At 46.2% G+C, this 27,641-nt stretch overlaps 1 protein-coding gene across 3 annotated transcripts in view; it reads left to right on the forward strand.

Annotated features, from left to right (window-relative positions):
* DNAAF1 (dynein axonemal assembly factor 1) overlaps window positions 1–27,641 on the forward strand; it is a 107,284-nt gene that overhangs the window by 48,677 nt on the left and 30,966 nt on the right. For all 3 annotated transcript variants that reach the window (XM_075940325.2, XM_075940326.2, XM_006117632.5), the window contains 4 exons: window positions 9,184–9,305; window positions 18,386–18,585; window positions 22,733–22,987; window positions 24,080–24,189. In XM_075940325.2, the coding sequence (XP_075796440.2) occupies window positions 9,184–9,305; window positions 18,386–18,585; window positions 22,733–22,987; window positions 24,080–24,189 (687 nt within the window). The remainder of the gene's footprint in view (window positions 1–9,183; window positions 9,306–18,385; window positions 18,586–22,732; window positions 22,988–24,079; window positions 24,190–27,641) is intronic.

Here is a 27,641-nt window from a genome sequence, read left to right on the forward strand (position 1 = left end):
CGAACCTGTTACATGGTCCAGGCGGGGTGATCTCGCTGCATCAGGGACATGGCCATGTGGGAGTAGCTTTCTGCGTTACGCCTCTTTGCCCGGGGTTCCTGGAGCGACTCAATTCGAAATTCATCATTTCTGTGTGCATGTCACTTGTTGCCCCTGGTGGGGTCCTGGGAGCCCTGTGGCTGCTCCCTGGCAGAGCCAGTGGGGTCTCGGGCACCTGGTTGCTCTGCCATTCTGTGGCAAACAGAGCTGCGTGGCCACGGCACCTGTTGTGAGCAAGCTTCCTGCCACAATGGCTGTGCAGGGTTCCTGCCGACAGGAACTAGAAAGTTGTGATTGCCTGCTACAGAACATCCAAGAGGCCACTTGTGTTTTTTTCCTGGAGGCCAGTACTTGCGTCCTCACTTGCCTTTTTGCACAAGAGCTGTAGTGCAAAAAGGAGATATTCCTTGTGGGGAGAGGAATAAGTCTACCGACAAAAGCCTTCTTTCCTGTCGATTTACTGTATTATTTTTTTGTGTGTGTGCAGAAACGTGCTTTAGATGTGGACGCTCCACCGTTTTTTGCGCCAAAACTAGCGTTTTGGCAAAAAAAACTTATAGTGTAGACATAGCCTCACAGTGAACTGGAAGCAGCATTTTTGGCAAATAAAATATGTCCCCCAAAAATCGCCCAGTTCCTTTGATAGTCTCTAAATATTTTCTCTGATTCTTTTCCCTGAACTTTTAAAAAGTATACCATAGATTATCTGAATTTTAGGGAAAATTACTAAATATTGTCCAGGTACATAAATATTGTCCACGTAGAAAAGCTCCAAATTGTTGCTAAAGATCCGCATCGTAACCTTAATTCTACCTAGTCTATTCTCATGGACATTTTTTTCCTCTCTTGTACCTGTAAGATCTTCTTCGAGTGGTCCCCGTGGGTGCTCCACTCTAGGTGCCGGGCTCGTCTCAGCGCTGCTGGTTGGAAGATTTTACAGCCGTAGTTGGCCGGACTGTGCATGTGCGATTAGCACCACGCACCGTTCACACCCTTTCTAATGTTGAGCGGTCTGGTCCCCTACCAGTTCCTCACAACCGTCCTCAGTTGCTGGCGGAGCTCCCTTCTTCTCCTTGGAGAAAGCGCTTTCTGTGGGGAAAAAAGTTATATTTTAGCGTTCTGTAGTTCATAGTTAGTCAGTTTATGGTTAGTTAGTTAGAGTTCCTGTTATTGTTCTTCAAAAAAAATTTTTTTCTTTCATCTATATATATAAAGTTTAATTAGTTTAATTAGTTATTAGGCATTGCTTATAGTTAGTTGATCTAGTAATTCAGTGAGATCCCTTTCTACTCCTGACTCACCATGCCTGGTTCTCCAGGATTTAAAAAGTGTTCCCTCTGCAGGAATACAATGCCGGCCTCAGGGAATATGTGACTCTCTCATGCCTGGGAGAGTCACGTATTCCCCAGAAGTGTGTCCACTGCTCTAAACTGACCGCAAGAGCACATAAGGACAGGGAAATGCGCCTTAAGTTAATTCTGTTTGACAAGGTGCTTCAGCCTTCGGATGCCGCAACTTTGGACTCTGCCGCGGCTCAAAAGAGAAGAGTGTTATCCCCTGAGGCACTGGCCTCAAAGAAGAAGCGAGCTTCTCCAGCTCGCTTTTCACCCGTGTCTAGAGTCAGCCACAGAGTTGAGCCAGGGACGTCAGGGATTGGACTGCAACCTCCTAAGCTAGCAGTACCACCCGGTCCCAGGGCACTTGTGCCGCTGGCACGTGCTGCGTCGACACCAGCGCCGTCACCCGCACTGGCAGCTGAGCATGGATGGAGTGCAGCATCAGCGGACCGGCATTACCCAGCAACAGACACGGCACCAAGGAAGCCCCGCGAGTCAGCACCGAGCACAGCACCCGCACCAAGCGGCACTGCAGTCGGCACCATGCAAACCACAGGACACGGCACCGGGATCGGCACCGCGGGGATCACCTGTAACAGCACCGAAGGCGGCACCACAGAGACCACGCCAAGTGGCGCCGAGCACAGCACCACGGAGGCAGTACGAGGTGGCACCTGCAAAGGCACCGGCAGCACCATCAGAGGCAACTTCAGCATCGTCATCTACTTTTCAATCGCCGGTACTGATAATTGATGAACAGAGCCAACTTCCAACGGAGGGTGATGTCTTGGATGAGGGTGTCATTACAGTTCCCATAAAGGCAGACAGAAAGTCAGTACCACGACTTCCATCACTTTCGCCATCCCCAGTTTTCTCACCGGCACCATCCCCTTCACCTACGCTTGAGCGTTCTCCACACAGACGATCTCACAATGAGCGGGAGTCCTACCATAGACGCAGGCCGCGGTCTCCGCAGCATCGATCCATCTCCTGTTATGACTCCCATGAGCACAGACCCTTTTCCCCTCGTCGTCCGTTCTCACCTCACGGGTCTCATTCGCCAAGATGCTCCCCCTCTATAGCTTATCACAGCAGACATGGGAGCTATTAGTCATCGAGGAGATCGTCTCCAGCATATACTGACCGCTACTATGGGCATCACTACACGTCTCATAGGCATATGAGGTCTCGCTCACACGCTCACTCCTGCTGCTGTCGTTCTTTATCCTATTGCCGACATTCACCACAACTGCAGGTCCAGCAGCAGACCTAACCATTACCATTGCCTTCCAATGTCCCTTCTGTTCCAATACATCTCTCCAAGCCAGAAGAAGGGCAGATATCGGACACTGACAAACAGCCTCGAAAGGCTTCTCCAATGGACCTCTCCTCGTCCTCCCCCAATGAAGTGGTGTTTGCAGGAAATATCTCTCCTCCCGATGATGCGCAGGAGTTTCAAGACCTTTTTAAGGGGTGGCGGAGTCTCAGAAGGTGCAATTGGCAGAGGTTCAATCAAAACAGTACAAGCTGCTAAAAAATTTGCACCCCAGGCAACAATCTAAGATAGTGCTTCTGATTGATGAAACCATCCTGGAGTCAGCAGAGGAGATTTGGGATACCCCGGTGTCTACCACACCAACGTCTAAGCGCGCTGACAAAAAATATTTCGTGCCATCAAAGGGGTTGGAATTTTTTTTTTACGCATCCCCAACCTAACTCCCTCGTGCTGGATGCGGCCTTACAAAGAACAAAAAATCCTCAAATAAAGAATATAGGGGCTGATAAGGAAGCAACGAAATTAGACGTATTCGGCCGAAAGGTATATTCATCGGCCACACTCCTCCTCTGTATCTCTAACTATGCAGCACTGTTATCAAATCATAGCTTTGATAACATAACCACACTGGGCGACATGGCACAGTGCATACCAGATGCCGATAAGACGCTCCTATGGGCTGTAGTACAAGAGCGATATGCGTGTTCCAGGGCAAGCCTCCAAATGGCCATGGACATGGCTGACACGGCAGCGCAGTCTGTAGCGACCATGATAGCCATGAGGAGATCCTCCTGGCTGACGACAGCAGGTGTTCTAAAGGAGCTACAGTCGAAGGTTAAAGATCTACCCTTCAACAAGATCAAATTATTTGTGAAAAGGCTGACAAGGTCCCATGGGCAAGGATTCTTGCACTACCTTGAGTACGCTTGGAATGTACGCACCTCCCTTCTGACGTAGACGGTAATTTCCTTTTCAAAGAAGGTATGACTATCAGCCACGCAGACAACAACAACAAGGACCATTTGACCAGATGTGTCTGAAGCAATGACCCCAACGCAGACGCCCTCAAACGTCCCGTCCAACCAACCCATCATCCTCCAAACAGCAAATTTGACTCCTCAGTTGGGGGCTTGCATGCACCAATCGCTGTCACGAACATCTCCGACATTTTATCTCTCTTTCACCATCGCCTCTGCCTCTTCTATCAACAATGGGCCGAGATAACAACTGATAGATGGGTTCTAGAGGTCATAAGATCAGGCCTTCACTTCCATTCCTCCCATCCACCTACCTACCCCGTCCCATTTCAAGGACCCATCTCACAAACTCCTCCTGAAACAGGAAGCTTACAGTCTTCTTACTATCAGGGCGATAGAGAGGGTCCCAGACCAGTTCAGAGGAAGAGGGTTTATTCGCGTTACTTCCTAATGCAGAAGAACACAGGAGGTTAGAGACCCATCCTCAATCTTCGCCGGTTGAACCATCATCTTCAGAAACAGCATTTCAAGATCATAGAATACTAGGATTGGAAGGGACCTCGAGAGGTCATAGAGTACAGTCTCCTGCCCTCATGGCAGGACCAAATACTGTCTAGACCATCCCTGATAGACATTTATCTAACCTCCTCTTAAATATCTCCAGAGATGGAGATTCCACAACCCCCCTGGGCAATTTATTCCAGTGTTTGACTACCCTGACAGTTAGGAACTTTTTTCTAATGTCCAACCTAAATCTCCCTTGCTGCAATTTAAGCCCATTGCTTCTTGTTCTCTCCCCAGAGGCCAAGATGAACAGGTTTTCTCCCTCCTCCTTATAACACCCTTTTAGATATCTGAAAACTGCTATCATGTTCCCCCTCAATCTTCTCTTTTCTAAACTAAACAAACTTAATTCCTCCAGCCTTCTCTCATAGGTCATGTTCTCTAGACCTTTAATCATTCTCGTTGCTCTTCTCTGGACCCTCTCCAATTTCTCCACATCTTTCTTGAAATGCAGTGCCCAGAACTGAACATAGTACTCCAAGGCTGTGTTTAGACTGGCAAGTTTTTCCGCAAAATCATCTGCTTTTGCGGAAAAACTTGCCAGCTGTCTATACTGGCCGCTTGAATTTCTGAAAAAGCACTGACGATCTCGTGTAAGATCGTCAGTGCTTTTGCGGAAATACTATGCTGCTCCCATTCGGGCAAAAGTCTTCTTCCGAAAGATTTTTGTGCAAAAGGGCCAGTGTAGACAGCACAGTACTGTTTTCCGCAAAAAAGCCCCGATCGCGAAAATGGCGATTGGGGCTTTTTTGCGGAAAACCGCATCTAGATTGGCCACGGACGCTTTTCCGCAAAAAGTGCTTTTGCAGAAAAGCATCCTGCCAATCTAGATGTGCTTTTCCGAAAATACTTTTAACGGAAAAGTTTTCCATTAAAAGCATTTTCGGAAAATCATGCCAGTGTAGACGTAGCCTAATTGAGGCCTAACCAGCGCAGAGTAGAGCAGAAGAATAACTTCTTGTGTCTTGCTCACAACACACCTGTTAGTGCATCCCAGAATCATGTTTGCTTTCTTTGCAACGGCATCACACTGCTGACTCATTCAACTTTTGGTCCACTATAACCCCTAGATCCCTTTCTGCCATACTCCTTCCCAGACAGTTGCTTCCTATTCTGTATGTATGAAACTGATTGTTCCTTCCTAAGTGGAGCACTTTGCATTTGTCTTTATTAAACTTCATCCTAATTACCTCAGACCATTTCTCCAATTTGTCCAGGTCATTTTGAATTATGACCCTATCCTTATTATTAATTATTAATTATTGTAGTAAGATGGTAACTCTTAATACAATAATTTCCTCTCTCGACAACAACGATTGGTTTGCAGCCCTCGACCTGCAAGATGAGTATTTCCATATCACCATGTACCCCACGCACAAGTGATTTCTTCGATTTGTAATTGCAGGCAAACACTTCCAATATCGTGTTTTACCCTTCGGTCTCGCATCAGCACCTAGGGTATTCTCAAAAATGCTTGCTGTAGTGGTAGCACATCTCCGCCATCTAAATATGATAATATTTCCATACCTCGATGATTGTCTGATCAAGGCCACAACGCATCAAGAGGCCTTGAACATACGTTCGACTCCTTCGGTCTCATAGTGAACGAGCAAAAGTCAACAATAATTCCGACACAAAGCATAAAATTTATAGGAGCAATCCTCGATTCTCTTGCGGTGAGAGCATACTTACCTTCGGACAGATTTCAGACAATTCAGCACATGCTCATCAAAGCTCCAACAATTTCGGTTCACACCTGCCTCTGTTTACTGGGGCACATGGCGGCTACTACCTTTGTTGTTCCCCACGCACAACTTCACCTGCAGAACTTGCAGCACTGGTTAGCAACGGTGTACGTACCTGCAAAGCACAGTATTCACAAGATAGTAACTCCATCGTCTCACGTTCGCATGTCTCTTCGATGGTGGACAGAAGCGCAAAATCTCATGACAGGAGTCTCTTTTCAGCATCCACAACTGTCCGTTGAAATTACAACCAATGCTTCCCTTGTTGGGTGGGGCGCTCACATGAACAACAGGTGCATACAAGGCAAGTGATCTCTCACCGAGAGGTCTCTGCACATAAATCTTTTAGAGCTGAGAGCTGTCTTCCATACGTGCAGGCACTTCCTACTACACATAAAGAGCACCTCCGTCAGAGTTCTCATGGAAAACGAAGCCACAATGTACTATATAAACAAACAAGGGGGAGCAAGATCAGGTTCCCTGTTTGCCAAAGCAGTGCAGTTCTGGAACTGGGGCATATGGAACAACATCACTATAACAGCGTTTTACTTACTTGGCACCAGTAATGTCATTGTGGACTCTCTCAGCAGGCGCTTTCCCCAAGATCACAAATGGGAAATAAGAACGGATGTACTCCAATGGGTCTTTTGCAGATGGGGAGCTCAGACAGTGGACCTCTTCGCCACTCCTGACAACATGAAGTGTCCCCTCTTCTGCTCCAGAGCAGGTATAGGCAGGGCTTCTCTCAGCTATGCCCTCCTAATCACGTGGGAAAGGATGCTCTTATACGCGTTTCCTCCAGCAATCCTCATCCACAGAGCATTGCAGAAAATCAAGACAGAGGCAGCAACTGTCATCATGATGGCTCTGGCCTGGCCAAGGCAAACGTGGTATCCGCTCTTATACAGGCTGTCGCTTGCGCCACCCTGACCCCTCCCTCTCTATCCGGACCTTCTCTCGCAAGAGAGAGGCACTCTGCTGTACCCCAGACTGGACTCACTACATCTGACAGCATGGCTGCTAACTGGCTAAGGGAGGGAGAGACTCTTTGCTCGGACCGGGTTAAGATGATACTGGTACACAGTAGGAAGTCGTCCGCACAGAATACTTACCTCGCAAAGTGGCGTAGATGCTCCCAATGGTGTCTTTGCAACAGTATCGAACCACAGACATCTCCTTTGCCCCGAATCCTTGATTACATCGTTTACTTTCAGAGTTCGGGGCTTTCCCTCTCGTCCCTGAAAGTACATTTAGCAGCTTTTAGTGCCTTTCACGGTCCCGTGGAGGGTTATTCAGTGTTCGCCCACTACATCAGAAAAAGATTTTTAAAAGGTCTAATGAACCTCTACCCTCCTCGAAAACCACCACCTCCCTGCTGGAATCTGGACCTCGTGCTTGATACTATTATGCACCCCCCATTTGAACCACTAGCGATTGTTTCACTCCAAATGTTAAAAATGAAGTTAGTTTTTCTACTTGCTATCACATCAGCTCATAGAGTTAGGGAATTGGCGGCTCTAATGGCATCACCGCCTTTCACATCTTTTTCCAAGGACTCAGTTACACTACGTTTTCACACGGCCTTTACCTCCAAGGTCTGCTCCTCTTTTCACATAAATGAGCCCATTGTTCTTGTATCCTTCTATCCCAAACCTCATTCCTCATGGAAGGACGCTTTGCTACATATGCTTGACGTTCACCGAGTGCTCTCTTACTATTTAGAAAGAACACGGCAATGGCGGCGGACAGACAGACTTTTGGTTTCCATTGCACAGCGCTCCAAAGGCAATGCACTTTCTAGCCGTCATATTGCCAGACTCATTGGCCTTTGTATTACCACCTGCCATGATATTTGGAACAGGACCCTTATCACACAACCCACTACGCACTCTACAACGGCGGTAGCGACCTCCACGGCTTTCACCCACGGAGCTCCCCTCAGTGACATTTGCCGTGCAGCTACTTGGTCTTCCAGTACTTCCTTCATGCGACATTATGCAATAGTACAACGTTGGGCCACAGGCTCAGCAGTAGCTTCTGCAGTGCTATCAGTTGCAGAAATGCATTGACTCGGAGCGCACACAGTGGCTATTGCTTTAGAGCACCCACGGGGACCACTCGAAAAGAAGAAGAAGTTACTCGCCTTGGTGCAGTAATGATGGTTCTTCGAGATGTGTCCCCGTGGGTGCTCCACGTTCTGCCCTCCTCCCCGCTCCGGGCTCTCTCTCTCTATTTCTCGTTGCAGATACCAAGCGGTGAGAGGAACTGGCGGGGGGCCGGACCGCACAACGTTAGAAAGGGCATGAACGGCGCGTGGCACTAAACGCGCATGCGCGGTCCGGCCGACTACGGCTGTAAAATCCTCTGACCAGCGGCACCAGGATGAGCCCAACACCTAGACTGGAGCACCCACGAGGACACATCTAGAAGAACCATCATTACTGCACCAAAGTGAGTAACTTCTTCTTTGTTTTAATTGTAAAAATAAAGAGCCCTGATGAGATGGAAAATATTTTAATACTGTAATTTAAACTAGACCTTAATACTGAAAACTGCTTGGAGACAGTCAGATTGAATAGGAAATATACCTGTTATCATCGCATACCTGTTATTGTCACAAAACAGTTCTACTAGTCAAATACACAGGGAGGCACTGGAATTACAATTCATCTACAAATTCAGTTCTCACTCTGCTCATCATCTCCTCAATTAGGACAATGGATGTCTGGGACATTACCAACCTAACATTCAATGAAGGTGTCAACAAGAATCTATGTGGATTCTTGTGTTAATTCCCTTTGATGCTAATCTGCTTCCTTTTCACTATCCAATTTTTAGGTGCTTATGGCACCAGCTCTGTTTACTTGTTTTCCCTTTGATATTTTTATTCCCTTTGCTCCTTCTCCCCCCCCCCCCATTTATTTTGAGTCTGCACATCCTAAACTCATAACTCTGATCATCTGAAGAAGTGGGCTGTGCCCACGAAAGCTCATGATACCATCTACATGTTTTGTTAGTCTATAAAGTGCTACCAGACATTTTGTTGTTTTTAAGTTTATCAGCAAATACTACTGTAGCAATTTAACAAAAATCAAATATCTTTAGTATTGCAACTTTGTCCATGATTGGAGGTTTTCCCCATGTTGTTTACATGCCAGTGTCGCTTTTTTTTTTTTTTTTAAGCCTATCTAGAGTTAATTTTTACCATTTGCTAAAAAAAAAAACTATATACCTTGCTTTTATAGCGTGTACTGAATTTGATGGGAAATGAAGTGATTAAGAAAATTCCTAATTATAGAAGGATGCTTACTATTCGACTAAAACAATTAACATACCTGGATGATAGGCCGGTTTTTCCAAAGGACAGGTGAGAAACAGTGAAGTCTTCTTTTAATAGCAATGTATATTAAATACTAATGATCAGACATTTCATTTTAATCAATATTTTTGCCATGCACAGAGAAGAAGAATCTGGCCAAAGTAGCAAGTCACGGGATAAGAAATAAGGTCCTCTCGTGGATCAGTAACTGCTTAAAAGGCAGAAAACAAAAGATAGGAGTATATGGTCAGTTTTTAGACTGGAGAGAGGTAAATAATAATGTCCCATAGCAGTCTGTATAGAGACTAGTGCTGTTCAATATATTCATAAATGATCTGAAAAAAAAAGGGTAAACAGGCAACATTTGCAAACTATAAAAAATTATTCAAGGGTACGTCTACACTACAGCGCTAATTCGAACTAACGCGTCTAGAACTAAAAACTAGTTTGAATTAGCGTTTTGCTAATTCGAACTAGCATGTCCACATTAAGTGGACCCTGAACCGGGGTTAAAGATGGCCAGAAGCAGTGCCGGCAGGGCATCAGAGGAGGACTTAGAGCGTGGAGATGCTGTCTCAGGCTAGCCGAGGGCTGCGCTTAAAGGGTCCGGACCCCCACCCCGGACAGACAGTTCTCAGGGGTGCCCCACTTGCAAAGCAGTCCTGGCTTGGAGTTCCCAGAGTACCCACACTGGGCACATCACACCACTCGGCCATCAGCCCGGCTGCACTTGCCGCAGGCTGCCATCTGGGGAAAGGGGGTAATTGGGGGGCTGCAGGAGAGCTTCCACCCCCAGAAGCCCGCAGAGCCAGCCCAGTCCTCCCCATCGGGGGCTCGTGCCCCATTCCTCCCTCACCTCCTTCCACTTACCCTTCTCTAGCCCCTTTTCTTGATGTACAAAATAAAGGACAATTGTGTTCAAAAATGGAATCTGTCTTTATTGAACAAAACTGGGGGAGACTGGGAAAAGGAGGTGGGAGAGGGGAAGAGAGAGGCTGGGAGAGGGGAGGGCAACTAAAATGATCAGGGGTTGGGAACAGGTCCCATATGAAGAGAGGCTAAAGAAACTAGGACTTTTCAGCTTAGAAAAGAGGAGACGGAGGAGGGACAGGATAGAAGTCTCTAAAAGCAGAAGTTGGGTGGAGAGGGTGCATACAGAAAAGTTCTTCATTAGTTCCCATAAAGAAGGACTAGAGGACACCAAAGGAATGGAATGGGTAGCAGGCTTCAAACTAGTAACAGAAAGTTGTTCTTCACAAAGCAAAGAGTCAACCTGTGGAACTCCTTGCTGCAGGAGGCTGTGAAGGCTAGAACTAGAACAGAGTTTAAAGGGAAGCTAGATCAAGTCATGGAGGCTGTGTCCATGGAGTGGTATTATCCAGGGGGGTAGGAGTGGTGTCCCTGCCCAAGGTTTGAGGAAGGCTGGAGAGGAATGGCATGAGACAAATGGCTTGGTCACTGTCTTCGGTCCATCCCCTCCAGGGTCCCTAGGGTTGGCCACTGTCGGCAGACAGGCTACTGGGCTAGATGGACCTTTGGTCTGACCCAGGACGGCCATTGTAAGCTCAGGGCTCAGGGTCGGGGGTCTCAATGGACCTCCTTGATTTTCATGCACACCTGTTCCTGGGTGGCCAGGCTGGCAGCTCTCCTGCCCTAGCTGGCCACTTTCCTGTGCCTAGTGCGGAGATCGTGGACGAGGTCTACGATGTCCGCACTAGACCAGGCGGGTGCCCGCCTTTTGTGGTCCCGGGCAAGCTCCAGGGAGCCGCCAGCCTGGTCCTGTGAAGAGGGAGAGGGCTGGGGGGCATTAGGTGGGTGGCTTGAGCCGTGCCAGGTGCAGGGTCTGCTGGCTGGGTGCTGGCAGGCTTGCACCTGGCACGGGCACCGTAGCCAGCCCGTACCTCTTTAAGGGGTCCGGGGCCGGGAGGGGGGCAGTAGAGTTTCCCTGGTGTTGGCCAGAGTGGCCACCAGGGAAACCTGGGGAGGGCTAGCCTCCCACTAGTTTGAATTAAGGGTCTACACAGCCCTTAATTCGAACTAGTAAATTCGAACTAGGCTTAATCCTCGTAGAATGAGGATTACCTAGTTCGAACTAAGCGCTCCGTTAGTTCGAATTATATTCGAACTAACGGAGCGCTAGTGTAGCGCCTATGAAAGTTAGTTCGAACTAACTTTGTAGTGTAGACATACCCCAAGATAGTTAAGTCCAAGGCAGAGAGTGAAAAGATCTCAAAAAACAGAGTGACTGGGCAACAAAATATCCAATGAAAATCAATGTTGATAAATGCAAAATAATGCACATATGAAAACATAAGCCCAACTCTACATACAAAATGATGAGTCTAAATTAGCTGTTATCCATCGAGAAAGAGATTTTGGATTCCTTATGGATAGTTCTGAAAGCATCTGTTCAGGATCCAGCAGCAGTCTAAAAAGCAATACAATCATAGAAACTATTAAGAATGATAAACAATAAGGTAAAAATGAGCATAATGCCACTATATAAATTCATGGTATGCCCATACTTTGAATACTGTGTGCAGTTCTTTTTGCCCCATCTAAAAAAAAATGTTGAAATTGGAAAAGATGAAGAAAAGGGCTACAAAAATGCGTAGGGATATGGAACAACTTTCATATGAAGAAAGATTAAAAGACTGGACTCTTCAGCTTGAAAAGAGATGATTAAGGAGATATGACAAAGTGTTATATGAGTGGCGTGGAGAAAGTGAATAGATATACCAAAAAATTTCCTGCAGGATGACAGACTGATGTCATCATGCCCTCTGCCCTCAGCTGCTCTGCCTCCTCCTCTCCCTCTCCCCCCTCCCAGGGGGCCAGAAGCCACACACCTTCTCTCCTTCCCCCCTCCTGGGGAGAGGCTGGGAGCCACGCACTCTCCCCCCTTCCTCCCTCCCAGGGATGCTAGGAGCCACGTACCCTTCTCCCCCTCCTGGGGGGGAGGGGAGCTACGCGCCTTTCCCCCCCCCCCCCGGTGCTCCAGCAGTACGAGAGCTGCGAGCCGTACATCCTCCCCTCTCCCTGCACTACCAGCCCCATCATGTATCCCTAGCCCCATCTTACATCACCTTGGCCAAGACCATGCACCCCCCGCCTGCTCACTCATACTCCCCCAGTCTGAGAACTGATACCTGCAACCCCCTCACTCACCACCCTGCCAAGACCTCGCACACCCAGCTCCCTCACTCACCTCTTCCACCAAGACTCCACACCTCCAGCCTGCTCCTGACCCCTACCCCCTTGTAAGACACCTACTCCCAGCCTGCTCCTCCACCCTCCCCTGCTCTTGCACCATCCCCCCTGGCCTGACACCTATCCCCAGAGAGAGGGGGGTTGGCAAGCTTAGTGAGCAGGGGGTGCAGCCCCCTAATAATACTCCATGTAGGAACAAACGATACGGCCAAGAATGACCTTGAGTGGGTCACAGCAGATTATGTAGTGCTAGGAAGAAGGATCAAGGAATTTGAAGCGCAAGTGGTCTCTTCCACCCTTCTGGTTGACGGACAAGGTCCAGGTAGGGATCGTCGAATTGAGGAAGTAAATGTGTGGTTGCGCAGGTTATGTCGGAGAGAGGGCTTTGGTTTCTTTGACTATGGGACGCTGTTCTGGGCACAAGGATTGTTAGGAAGAGATGGGATCCACCTAACCAAAAGAGGAAAGAGCATCGTCGCGGGGATTCTTGAAAACCTAGTGAGGAGGGCTTTAAACTAGGTTCATTGGGGGGACGGTGACCAAAGCCCTGAGGGTATGTCTACACTACAAAGTTAATTCGAACTAACGGACGTTAGTTCGAATTAACTTTGATAGGCGCTGCACTAGCGCTCTGCTAGTTCGAACTTAATTCGAACTAGCGGAGCGCTTAGTTCGAACTGGGAAAACCTCATTTTACGAGGATTAAGCCTAGTTCGAATTAGCTAGTTCGAATTAAGGGGTGTGTAGCCCCTTAATTCGAACTAGTGGGAGGCTAGCCCTCCCCAGGTTTCCCTGGTGGCCACTCTGGCCAACACCAGGGAAACTCGTCTGCCCCCCTCTCAGCCCCGGACCTGTTAAAGGGGCACAGGCTGGCTACGGTGCCCATACCAGGTGCAAGTCTGCCAGCACCCAGCCAGCAGACCCTGCACCTGGCACGGATCGAGCCACCCACCTAATGCCCCTCAGCCCTCCCCCTCTTCCCGGGACCAGGCTGGCGGCTCCCGGGAGCTTGCCCGGGACCGCAAGAGGCGGGCACCCGCCTGGGCTAGTGCAGACATCGTGGACCTCGTCCAAAATCTCCGCACTAGGCACAGGAAAGTGGCCAGCTAGGGCAGAAGAGCTGCCAGCCTGGCCACCCAGGAGCAGGTGTGCAAGAGAATCAAGGGGGTCCACTGAGATCCCCGACCCTGAGCCCTGAGCTTACAATGGCCGTCCTGGGTCAGACCAAAGGTCCATCTAGCCCAGTAGCCTGTCTGCCGACAACGGCCAACCCTAGAGACCCTAGGGGGGATGGCCCGAAGACAGTGACCAAGCCATTTGTCTCATGCCATCCCTCTCCAGCCTTCCACAAACCTTGGGCAGGGACACCACTCCTACCCCCTGGCTAATAGCACTCCATGGACCCAACCTCCATGACTTGATCTTACTTCCCTTTAAACTCTGTTCTAGTTCTAGCCTTCACAGCCTCCTGCAGCAAGGAGTTCCACAAGTTGACTCTTTGCTTTGTGAAGAACAACTTTCTGTTTCTAGTTTGAAGCCTGCTACCCGTTCCTTTCCTTTGGTGTCCTCTAGTCCTTCTTTATGGGAACTAATGAAGATCTTTTCTGTATGCACCCTCTCCACCCAACTCCTGCTTTTAGAGACCTCTATCCTGTCCCCCCTCCGTCTCCTCTTTTCTAAGCTGAAAAGTCCCAGTCTCTTTAGCCTCTCTTCATATGGGACCTGTTTCCAACCCCTGATCATTTTAGTTGCCCTCCCCTATCCCGCCCTCTCTCTTCCCCTCTCCCACCTCCTTTTCCCAGTCTCCCCCAGTTTTGTTCAATAAAGACAGATTCCATTTTGGAAGACACGTTATCTTTATTTTGTACATCAAGAAAAGGGGCTAGGGAAGGGTAAGTGGAAGGAGGTGAGGGAGTAATGGGGCATGAGCCCCCGATGGGGAGGACTGGGCTGGCTCTGCGGGCTTCTGGGGGTGGAAGCTCTCCTGCAGCCCCCCAATTGCCTCCTCTCCCCAGATGGCAGCCTGCGGCAAGTGCAGCCAGGCTGATGGCCGAGTGGTGTGATATGCCCAGTGTGGGTAGTCCGGGCACTCCAAGCCAGGACTGCTTTGCAAGCGGGGCACCCCTGAGAACTGTCTGTCCGGGGTGGGGGTCGGGACCCTTTAAGCACAGCCCTTGGCTAGCCTGAGACAGCATCGCCACGCTCTAAGTCCGCCTCTGATGCCCTGCCGGCACTGCTTCCGGCCATCCTTAACCCCAGTTCAGGGTCCACTTAATGTGGACATGCTAGTTCGAATTAGCAAAATGCTAATTTGAACTAGTTTTTTAGTCTGGATCCGTTAGTTCGAATTAGCTTAGTTTGAATTAACTAATTCGAACTAAGTTAGTTCGAATTAACGTTGTAGTGTAGACATACCCCGAGGTAAGTAAGGAAGTCAGGAAGGAACACAAGGAGAAACAAGCAACAAAGGAGGACCCCTGACCCAAATGGAGAAGGTAGGGTGATCAACTGGCTATCTAAGGTGTTTGTACACAAATGCAATAAGCCTGGGAAACAAACAGGAAGAATGAGAAGCCTTGGCCCAGTTAAAGAACTATGATTTGATTGGAATAACGGAGACTTGGTGGGATGACTCGCATGACTGTCTTGGAAGGATATAAGCTGTTCAGGAAGAACAGGCGGGGGAGAAAAGGAGGAGGAATTGCACTGTATGTAAGGGTATGTGTACACTCGCAGCCTATTTCGGAATAGGGCTGCAAATGTAGGCATTGGGAATTGCAAATCAAGCCCGGGATTAAAATATCCCGCAATTGATTTGCATCTTCCTGGCCAGGTGCCTTTTTTTTTTTTTTAAATTTACAAGCCCGAAATAACTGCCCGAATCTACATGCAGCAGTGAAAAGGGTGTTCAAAATAAAGCTCTATTTCAAACGACCTGTTAAACCTCACTGCAGGAGGAATAACAGGTAATTCGAAAGAGGGCTTTATTTCAAATGCCCTTTTCACTGGAAGGCTGCAAGTGTAGATGTACCCTAAGAGAGCAGTATGATTGCTCGGCACTCCAGTATTTAGAGGGAGAAAAGACTGTTGAGAGTCTGTGGGTTGAGTTTAGAGGTAGAAGCAACAGGGGTCATGTTGACGTAGGTGTCTGCTACAGATCGCCGGATCAGGTGGATGAGGTAGACAAGGCTTTCTTCGGACAACTGAGAGAAGCTTCTAGATTGCAGGCCCTGGTTCTCATGGACAACTTTAATCACCCTGACATCTGTTGAGAGACCAATACAGCAGAACACAGACAATCCAGGAAGTTTTTGGAGAATGTTGGGGATAACTTCTTGGTACAAGTACTGAAGGAACTGACCAGGGGCCATGCACAGCTTGACCTGCTGCTCACAAACAGGGATGAACTAGTAGAGGAAGAAGAGGTGGGTGACAACCTGGGAAGCAGTGATCGTGAGATGATAGATTTCAGGATCCTGACCAAAGGAAGAAAGGAGAGTAGCAAAATTCACACCCTTGACATCAGAAAAGCAAACTTTGACTCCTTCAGAGAACTTATGGGCAGGATCCCCTGCGATGCTTACACGAGGGAAAGGAGTCCAGAAGAGCTAGCAGTATTTTAAAGACACCTTAGTAAAAGCACAAGAACAAACCATCCCAATGAGCAGCAAGAAAAGCAAATATGGTAGGCGACCAGATTGGCTTACCAGGGAAATCCACGGTAAGCTTAAACAAAAAAAGAAGCTTACAAGAAGTGGAAACTTGGGCAGATGACTAGGGAGGAGTATAAATATATTGCTCAAGAATGCAGGGGAGTTGTCAGGAAGGCAAAAGTGCAATTGGAATTGCAGCTAGCAAGGGATGTGAAGGATAACAAGAAAGGTTTCTACAGGCATGTTAGCAATAAGAGGGTGATCAGAGAGGGTGTGGGGCCCTTACTAGTTGAGGGGGGTAACCTAGTGACAGATGATGTGGCAAAAGCTGAAGTACTCAATGCGGGTATGTCTACACTACCCCGCTAGTTCGAACTAGCGGGGTAATGTAGGCATACCGCACTTGCAAATGAAGCCCGGGATTTGAATTTCCCGGGCTTCATTTGCATAAGCCGGCCGGCACCATTTTTAAATGCCGGCTTGTTCGAACCCCGTGCCGCACGGCTACACGCGGCACGGGCTAGATAGTTCGAACTAGCAAGCCATTCCGAACTATCTGTACACCTTGCCTCTGTCTTCACGGACAAGGTCAGCTCCCAGACAAATGCACTAGGCAACGCAGTATGGGATGGAGGTGAACAGCCTTTGGTGGGGAAGAATAAGTTAGGAACTATTTAGAAAAGCTAGACATACACAAATCTAAGGGCCCGGATTTAATGCATCCAAAGGTACTGAGGGAGTTGGCAAATGTCATTGCGGAGCCTTTGGCTATTATCTTTGAAAACTCATGTAGATCAGGAGAGATCCTGGATGATTGGAAAAAGGCAAATGTAGTGCCCATCTTTAAAAAAGGGAAGAAGGACAATCCAGGGATCTCCAGACCAGTCAGCCTTACCTTAGTCCCTCGAAAAATCATGGAGGGGATCCTCAAGGAATCCATTTTGAAGCACTTGGAAGAGGGGCAAGTTGTGCCTGACCAATCTGCTTAGCTTTTATGATGAGGTAACTGGCTTTGTGGATATGGGAAAGTGAGTGGATGTGATATACCTTGACTTTAGCAAAGCTTTCGATATGGTCTCCCACAATATTCTTGCCAGCAAATTAAGGGAATATGGATTGGAAAAATGGACTGTAAGATGGACAGAAAGCTGGCTAGATGGTCGGGCCCAATGGGTAGTGATCAACGGCTCGATGTCAGGTTGGCAGTCAGTTTCTAGCGGAGTGCCCCAAGAATCTGTTCTAAGACCAGTTTTGTTCAACATCTTTATTAATGACCTGGATGAGGGGATGGATTGCACTCTGAGCAAGTTCGGGGGAAAGATAGATACGCTGGAGGGCAGGGATAGACAGATTAGAGGATTGGGCCGAAAGAAATCTGTTGAGGTTCAATAAGGACAAGTGTAGAGTCCTGCACCTGGCACAGAAAAATACCAAGCATTGTTACAGGCTGGGGACTGACTTGCTAAGTACCTGTTCTGCAGGAAAGAACCTGGGGATTACAATGGATGAGAAACTGGATATGAGTCAACAGTGTGCCCTTGCAGCCAAGAAGGCAAATGGCATATTAGGTTGCATTAAGAGGAGCATTGCCAGAAGATCCAGAGAAGTGATTATTCCCCTTTATTTGGCACTGGTGAGGCCACATCTGGAGTATTGTGTCCAGTTCTGGCCACATCTGGAGTATTGTGCCCTGAGGCCTACCCCCTCACCACTCTCTGCCCTGTTCCCCTCCTGCCCCTCTGTGCCCTCACACGACTTGCTCCATCCTCACCTTTCTCACGCCCACCCCTTCTTTCAAGCCTTCTTCCAGCACATCTGCCTCCAGCCCCCAATGCCTTTCCCCTCTACTCTCCTCTCCCAGCATCACCCTGTCCCCCCTCCCACTGACACCTCCCCTCTTACCGTTATAAAAAAAGCACTGGCTATACATATGCCTTTCTCCATAATTAGTATTCCGAACTCTTCTCATAATGGCAGAGTGGTAACACAAATGTCATGGGAATCAGAATCTGGGACTTTTTAAAAAGTTACTAACAAAAGATGCAAATGGTGTTTTTTAACAATGTTGTGTTCCTTGTCTGTTCTGTTTCCCCAACATAATCTCTGAACCTTATATAACAGTCCTTTCTCCTCAGGGGAACATTTTTTCTGAGGCTAATCTGCTCAGTAACTTTTATTCCATTGCAAGTAGACACTGAAGTCTCCCTTTCATCATGAACACACTAAGCCACTAGTATTTACAAAACTGTTGCCTATTGCCACTAGAGCCTGTGCAGAAGCCTGGGCCATGGGCGGACGTGAAGCAGAGAAGAGTGAAAGGGAAAAATGGGAGACCAGAGAGAGAAGGAAGATCCAAGATAGCATTGATGCACTAGCCGCAATTAGGCGAAAAGCTGAAGAGAAGAAAAGACAAAGGGAAAAGGAAGAAAGAGATAAAAATAGAGGCTCAATAGAGGCCCACGAAGGTTTGTGATTATGCTTTTGGATAAAGCTCCTGTTTCTCTCTGAAGTTTAATCAAAGTTCTAACTACCTAATATTACCTTACTTTCATGTTACTTTTTATCAAGCAATGATCAGTGAACAAAATTCTGTTAATATTTTCAGGACTGTACATAGTGGCTACGTCTACACTGGCCCCTTTTCCGGAAGGGGCATGTAAATTTCACTAGTCGTCGTAGGGAAATCCGCGGGGGATTTAAATATCCCCCGCGGCATTTAAATAAAAATGTCCGCCGCTTTTTTCCGGCTTTTAAAAAAGCCGGAAAAGAGCGTCTAGACTGGCCCCGATCCTCCGGAAAAAGTGCCCTTTTCCGGAGGCTCTTATTCCTACTTCAAAGTAAGAATAAGAGCCTCCGGAAAAGGGCACTTTTTCCGGAGGATCGGGGCCAGTCTAGACGCTCTTTTCCGGCTTTTTTAAAAGCCGGAAAAAAGCGGCGGACATTTTTATTTAAATGCCGCGGGGGATATTTAAATCCCCCGCGGATTTCCCTACGACGACTAGTGAAATTTACATGCCCCTTCCGGAAAAGGGGCCAGTGTAGACGTAGCCAGTGAGTAACTCCACCAACTTCAGTGGAGTTACAGCAATGTAAATCTAGAAAACAAGAACTGAATTTGACTAGTTGACTATATTTTAGGATTTAATGCAGCCCTGATTCTGCGGTAATAAAGATTATATCTTATAGGCTATGTCTAGACTGCAAGCCTCTTTCGAAAGAGGCTCTTTCGAAAGATACTTTCGAAAGAGCCTCTTTCGAAAGAGAGCGTCTAGACTGCACGTGGAATTTCGAAAAAGCAAGCCGCTTTTTCGAAAGAAAGCATCCAGTGAGTCTGGATGCTCTCTTTCTAAAAAGCCTGTTTGCTTTCAAGAACGCCTTCTTTCGAAAGAGCACTTTCGAAAGAAGGCGTTCTTCCTCGTGGAATTAGGTTTACCACCGTAGAAAGAAAAGCCGCATTCTTTCGATTTAATTTCGAAAGAACGCGGCTGCAGTCTAGACGCAGGTGAAGTTTTTTCGAAAAAAGGCTACTTTTTTCGAAAAAACCCCTGAGTCTGGACACAGCCATACTGATGTAAAAAGACAAGGTAGGTAATATCTTTTATTGGACCAGCTCCTATTGATGAGTAACACAAGCTTTTGAGCTACTCAGAGCTCTTCCACAGGCCTAGAAATTCAGAGGCTACGTCTACACTGGCATGATTTTCCGGAAATGCTTTTAACGGAAAAGTTTTCCGTTAAAAGCATTTTCGGAAAAGAGCATCTAGATTGGCACGGACGCTTTTCCAGAAAAGCACTTTTTGCAGAAAAGCGTCCGTGCCAATCTAGATGCGCTTTTGTGCAAAAAAGCCCCGATCGCCATTTTAGCCATCGAGGCTTTTTTGCGGAAAACAGTACAGTGCTGTCTACACTGGTCCTCTTGCGCAAATGATTTGAGCAAGAGGGCTTTTGCTCGAACGGGAGCAGCATAGTATTTCTGCAAGAATACTGGCGATCTTACATGAGATCATCAGTGTTCTTGCGGAAATTCAAGCAGCCAGTGTAGACAGCTGGCAAGTTTTTCCGCAAAAGCAGATGATTTTGCGGAAAAACTTGCCAGTCTAGACACAGCCAGAGAGTACCAACAAGTAGCTGGTCCAGTAAAAGATTTTACCTCACCAATCTTTTGTTTTCTCTCTTTTCTCCCTCCACTCCCTTCCCCCTCCCCCCTCCCCCCCAAAAAATATTTTTTTCCTTTTTTCCTTTTTCCTTCCCTAGTTAGATAGATAGGATAGGTTCACCAGGATTTAAACACTGCACTTCTTTCAAAGATGCAATCCCAGTCTCGGATGGGCACTTTCAATGCATCTGTTCCCTTGGGGAATCTCATGTCTCCCAAAAGTGCCCCTACTGCTCAAAAGTTAAAACACGAGCTTGCTGGGGCAAAAGACCTTTGTCTCAAGCTCATGTTATTTGAAAAATCACCATGTCTTCCTTCGCCCCCAAGGCTGGAATTGGAAACTTCTCAGACCACCAGAGACAAAAAAACCTTCACAACCAAATCTGCTGCACCAACAGTGCAGGCACTGCCTCCAGCACCCACTATTTTTGCCATGCTTTTACTGGCAGCATGCAAGCACGATCAACCTTCCCAGCACAATCGGCACCAGTGCAATCAATGGTGCCACAGATTGCTTTGGTACAGCCTACCATTTCACTGTCGACCCTTGCACCACAACTTCATAAAAAACTTTCTAGTCTTCTCAACTTTTAATTCACCTTTCCTCAACTCCAACCATTCACCAGGCACCCTACCACCACACCATCTGCTCTCTCCAGCACAATTTTTGAGTGAGGAACATGACGATGATGTGGAGGTAGTTTCCCCTCTCCTGCCACCGAATTCTCCTCCCATTGACCATTCTATTTACTCTGCTAGAACTCGCCCAAGTTGCACTGAACATAGGGACCTGCCTCTGTGGTATGGACACCCATGGATGCCACCTCCAATGCCATACACCAGGGTGGGCAATAATTACCAATACAAGGTGCTACCGTTTGACTTATCTACTGTTCCAAGAGTATTCTAAAAAATCCTGTCAGTCGACACAACCTACCTCAGAAAACAAGATGTCATGATATTTCCTTTCCTGGATGACTGTCTGCTAAAGGCACACTCCAGACTCAACTCCTGATGTAACACTTCCATCACAGTTTGAGTTTTTAAGCACCTTGATCTGCAAATAAATAAAGCAAAGTCTACTTTATTCCCAACACAAACCATACAATTTAAACTCTGTAGCAGTCACTGCCTCTCTTCCCACAGACAGATTCCACCAGATAAGGGACCTCGTCTACAAGTTACAATCCAGCCCTCAGGCCACTGCCCACAACTGTCTCCAATTATTGGGGCATATGGCTGCATGCAACTTTGTGATATTGAATGCACACCTTTACATGCACTGTTACCTACAGGGCTGGCTCAGAAGAGTGTACAGACCAAATGTACATCCACTTTCCAAGCCCCGCTCTGTCCCTACGGCAGTGAAACAGTTTCTCCATTGGTGGACAGTAGCCTTTACCCGGGGATTCCCTTCCTCACTCAAGAACCCACCATCACTATAATTACAGATGCTTCCCTCACTGGGTAAGGAGTACATCTAGCACAGCATACTGCCCAAGGCCTTTGGTCCAACACAGAAAAGGCTTTACACATAAATATTCTCATGTTCTGGGCAGTAAGGTATTCCTGCAAATAATTCCTTCCATTCATTGCTAACACATGTCAGGATATATATGGATAATGTAGCCCTATGTTTTATACTAACCAACCTTTCTGCTACCCAAACCAACTAAAAGTGTCAACTCTTTTGATCCAGAGTGGGAACAGGCAAGGGATCCCTAGGAGACACCCTTCTAATCAAATGGACCTCGTACCTCCTATGTGTAGTCCCATCCATTCCTCACCTAAACAAGGTGGTACAGAAAATACGGAGTGACAGAATTCTTGTTATATTGATAGCTCTGTCATGGCCTCTCGTATCCATTCCTAACCAAAATGTTAGTTGTCCCACCAATTTCCCTACCATTGACCAAGGACCGCTTGTACCCACCAGGAAGGCACACACAGCACTCCAAGTTATACATGTTGCATCTCAAAGCATGGTACCTCACTGGTTCTTTCCTTAAGAATTAGAATACCCAGAATCTGTCCAGAGTGTTTTACTTCATAGCAGAGCTCATAACACCCTTAAAATATGTATAAAAAAATGGAAGAGATTCTCACTCTGGTTCTCTGATTGACAAGTCCTCCCTACATACAGCTTCATAAGCAATCCTTTTGAAATCAATTGCTTAAATTCAAATATTTAAAGTTAAGCATTTGCTTAAATGCTTTTCCTGATTCAGGTTCTTTAGGCACTGATAAATGGGCAAACCTACTGGCACAATATGTCTGGTACAATATATCTGGCACAATATGAGGGATATTGATCCCAGAATGACAGGCAGAATAGGACAGCTTTTTGGTATGTGTTTGAGAGTTAAGACAGAAGACCATATGTTACAACCTGAATACTCTTAACTTGCAAAAACTTGCTCTACAACTTTACTTTTATTGACTTTCCTACTATTTAGGAGACATCACACCCGCAAGTTACAGTGGTATGACTAATAGTACTTCAGAGATTTCAGATGCTTCTGAAGAGACCGAAACTCAAAAGATCAAGAAATTTGTAAATGAAAGCATTGAGGCCCATGATGAAATTTTAGCTGAAACATCAAGTAAAGAAGATCTGGGTAGTCTGTATACTAACCTTACCAATAACATTCAGAAGGAAGTACAAGAAGCTAATTGTCACAAATGCCCAAATTTCAGTACTAATCAAGAAGGTAATGTGCACTATAAAGAGCCAAACAGAAGTGAAAAGAGGAACGGAGATGATGAGCCAAACTATATACAGGCAGTCCCTGGGTTACGTACAAGATAGGGACTGTAGGTTTGTTCTTAAGTTGAATTTGTATGTAAGTCGGAACTGGTACATATTGTAGGGGAAACTCTAGCCAAACATTTCTCCAGAGCTCAGTTTTATTCTCCCACACCTTACTTCCCTCAGTCCTTTATTCTCAAGCTGAGGTGTCTGCTGAGAAAAGCCGCTCCGCGTCTCCCTGGTCTGCTGTGGGGGGGGAGGGGGAGACGCTAGCTTTGCATCTCCCTGGTCTGCTGTGGGGGGGGAGGGGGAGACGCTAGCTTTGCATCTCCCTGGTCTGCTGGGGGGAAGCAGCTAGTGCGGGGTTGCCTCATTCCGTTTGTAAGTAGGGATCCGATGTAAGTCAGATCCATGTAACCCGGGGACTGCCTGTACATCCCTAGTGACTTGATTGAATTCATTGGGATTGTCTTGGATGTAAAAAATAAGGAACTTGGCTTAGCATCTTTTTACAATACACTACTGAGGAAATTATGCAATATGCAATTTTGGGTAACATGACATTATACACCAATAAAGGTTTTTTTTTTTTTAAAGGCCTGATGTTTTGGTGCCTTTATAAATGAAACAGATACATTGACATGTGGGTCAATTTCTTTGTTTCATAATGCAAAAAATTATACAATTAAAAGTTATTCACTGGTATGATGTAAAGAGAAGAAAAAGAGATCCAGATGGATTGAATACAAAGCTTCAAAGCTTTGGAAATAAAGAATAAAAAGATTCATCATGTTGGGTCCGATAACACTTTCTTAATCTTAAAAATTTCTCATGTACTTTGAATCTAATTCTGCAAGTTAGATATACCCTTAGATTTTCTAGCATATGGAGTTTCATAAATGCAGAAAAAAACAAATTTCTATAATGTAGACATGGCCTCTGACTAAAGATAAGATTAATTAAAATTAATGATAGCTTTGAATATCAGACGGGAAACATACCTAAATGAGGAACATAACAGACAACTAATTAAATATTTTTCCTTGTTCCTTAGACATATTAGTTGGGACTATGACTACCCAAGATGCTGTGTTTACTGAACTAGATGAGTCTGCAGAAACAGAACAAGTTAAACTGCAGATACCAGAGAAGCTTTTCATTGATGTATGTATATGGGCTGAGAATGCAATTATTTATATTGTATTTTGAGCTATTCATGTTTGGGTTACATTGTTTGCCCACAAAGTCATTTCTCTTATATTCTAGCTAAACAATTCTGTGCGGCCCAAGTTTGTAGGAACTTTCCACAGCTCACAAAAATTCCCTGAAAAAAAGTATAAAGCACATCATCTCCTACCTGGGGGGCTACCTGGCATCTGGAGAGTTTTACTGAAGTTTCCTGCACCAAGAAATGTACCAATTTTCCACATCTTGTCTGCTTTGTTGCACACAGTAGTTCTAAGTCAAACTCTTTAGAACACTGAAATCTTCTTTAATTTTGTTTAAAAAATTACTAGCGATTTTCATTTTAAAATAAAAATCTTAGTTACAATTATTCTCATTGGGAAAAAATGTATCCAAGAGCTAGCCAAAACCTAAATCTAATGTACAATGAAAAATATGAACTACAGAACAAAAAATCATCTTGCAGTGCCTTGCTGTGCCGTGCATCCACAGTGGCTACCTCATGCCATTATGTCTGTTGGCCACAAGTGCGGCACAGCACACTCAGTTATTTTTTTTCAATTGTCACGGCTCAATTCCCCAACTTGACACTCTGAGTACAGAGATGGGGAACCAGCCAGTAGAATAAACTCTGTAAAACTTGTCTCTGTGACTCCCAGAAACTAACTTTTCTAGTCTCAATCTCTCTCAGATCCAAAAAGGCAAAGACTGATTTGCTTGCTGCCACCGCCCAAGTGAGTAAAAGAAAATATAAAATAAACTCTTTTCTAGGGAAGAGATCACTTGGGAATCCCCTCTCTAAGGCAAAGCTCTTCCCCCTGCCCCAACCTCCATTTCGCTTGGAAAAGAAACAGAGAGAATCATCAGAGAACAATGGGCTGTGCTCCTCCTGGACAATTAAGGCAAGTAGGCTTTAAGGACACAACAATCAAGCAACACCAGTTAGTCAAAACAAAAAGGAAAACACTTTTATTATCAAATCAAAACTGCTGTTGCAAGCATAGTAAATGATTGGGTGTTAAAAAGCCATGGAACGAAATAGACTTGGGGAAATTCCTGGGTTGCAATCCTTAGTTACAAAGAGAAAAACAATTAACTAACTCAGACATGATTTCCAAACCCCCAAACAAGAAAGACAATAAAACCTGATGGACTATCTAAACTTTTCCCTTCATTTCAAGAAGTCCATTCCTGGGAAAGCCCATCTCCCTGTATACCTGGAAACAAATCTGATCTGATCTAAAACAAATAAGTAAAAGAGTAGAAAAAAAACCTTTCTCTTGGTTTGAAATTACTATCTGCATTTTTATTAGCTGAATGCCCAAGCCCCCTCCCTCAGGTGCATCTCCAGTTACTTAACTCTTACCTCACTCTTCAGGTAAGTCAGAATCTCTTTAGCAGCACCTATTTATGACAACTGTCCTCAGCAGAAGATGGAGCTCCTTAACAGTGTGATTCTTCTCTCTACAAAAGACATTCTTTTACTTAATTTTACCTTCTTCTTTTGCTGCCTTCTTCATTTTGATTCCCTTTTCGTCTCAAACTTTTTAAAAAAAAATCCTTCCCACTGTTTTTCTCCTCAACTCCCCCCCCCCCTCCTTTTTTTCACCATGTTGGGCTTACCTAGCTTTAAAAAAATGCGACTCCTGTCTCTGATGGGCATTCTTCCTGTGTGTGATGTCTTGGAGAGGGCCACATCTCTCAGAAATGTCAGCATTGTCTGACTATGATAGCTAGAGCTGGATGGAAAAGAGAGATGAGACTTAAGAACATCTTGTGAGAAAAGTCTCTCCAGTCAGGGACAAAATCCAGTTAAGAGCCTCAAAAGCTTGCGCTCACAGAACCTTCAGCTCGAAGGAAGAGAGCCTTCTCATCTCCACCCCAGGACTTCTGTAAGTCCAGGGCGTCTTTGGCTTGGTTGCTGCCTGAGGTGCTGACATCAGCAAGAACCACTTATTCACTCACACCGTCCACCTCTGGCACCTCCGACAAGCACAAAATGGCACTGCCAAAGCATGTGGACTCAGAGCCAAAACATAAATTGTCCTCCTCAGCACCATCTGCACTGACCACCTATCTGGCACTGAAAGCAAAGCGTCAGGACATGCCACCTCCCCTGGTACCAACTGATAACTCCACACCAACGTACACTCCTGTATCAGCACACACCCTGGCACAGACACCTAAGCATCAGTTTGCACCATCTCAAGTGGACAAGACTGCACACAAGAAAGTTGACCCTCGGCACTGGTTGGTGCTGACACAAGCCTCAAGTATCTCGGAAACCTGGAACAACTCATTACCATACTCCCCTGTCTTCGGTGCCAACAGTCCACTCTGGCATCATGCAGAACATCATTTGCTCTCACCCACACAGTCTTCCCTATGCACTGAACTAGGCACTCAACAGGGGAGCAGATTTTCATTGCAACATTCCTCCCCTGTGTATTCTGCACCCTTCTGGAAGTCAGTGAAACCAAAAACTACCCAGCAGATGTCTCAATATCCCTCCTTTAATCACCCATGGCCCTACCCACCTCCATCCTATCCTCCACAATGCCTTCCATCGGCTCAATATCCACAGCAATATGCGGCACCCTCCACGCTGCCCCATTCAGCAATTCAATCACCACCAACCTGCGCAGCTGATATGGTTTCAGTTATGGCAGAAGAACAGCCAATGGAGGAGTATGATGATTTACCTCAGTCTGACACGGATAAACCCTCTTGGGCCATAAACTTTTCCTCTTCACCCAAAAAGACTGTCATCTCATCTTCACCTCCAGCAGATGACCGAAAGCAATTTCAAGAACTTTTAAAAAAGGTTGTGAATTCTCAGGACATTGCTTTAGAAAGGGAGCAGGAGAAACAACACAGATTGCTTCAAATACTGCAACCTTCCTCTTCCACAAAGATTGGTCTTCCCATCAATGAAGCCATAATGAAACCATCAGAAACTATTTGGCAAACTCCAATTTCTGCTGCCCCCACCAACTGAAGGGCAGACAGGAAGTATTTTGTATCTGCCACAGACATGGACTAATTTTTTTCCCACCCCCAACTCAACTCATTAGTGATTGACACGGTACACCATCATTCAAAACAGCTACAATATAGAATAAGGACCACAAATGACTGGACCTTTTTAGATAAAAGGCTTATTCATCTGCAACTTTACAATTCCACATTTCCAACTATGCTTCATTATTCACCAATTATGACTATTCCAACTACAGTAATTCCTCATTTAACATAGATGTGTTTCTGAAAATGTTCGTGCTAAGCGAAAATCTGCTATGTGGGGACAATTTTCCCATTAAAAATAATGGAAAGGTGGGGGTTGCATTGCAGGTGGTGGTGGCAAAGTCAATTTTTTATTGGTGCTGGATCGTCAACATCAACATTAAATATCTAACAACACAAGATATCTA

The sequence above is a fragment of the Pelodiscus sinensis genome, chromosome 12 (assembly GCF_052426305.1).
Source record: "Pelodiscus sinensis isolate ZL-2025 chromosome 12, ASM5242630v1, whole genome shotgun sequence".
NCBI classification, from domain to species: domain Eukaryota; kingdom Metazoa; phylum Chordata; order Testudines; family Trionychidae; genus Pelodiscus; species Pelodiscus sinensis.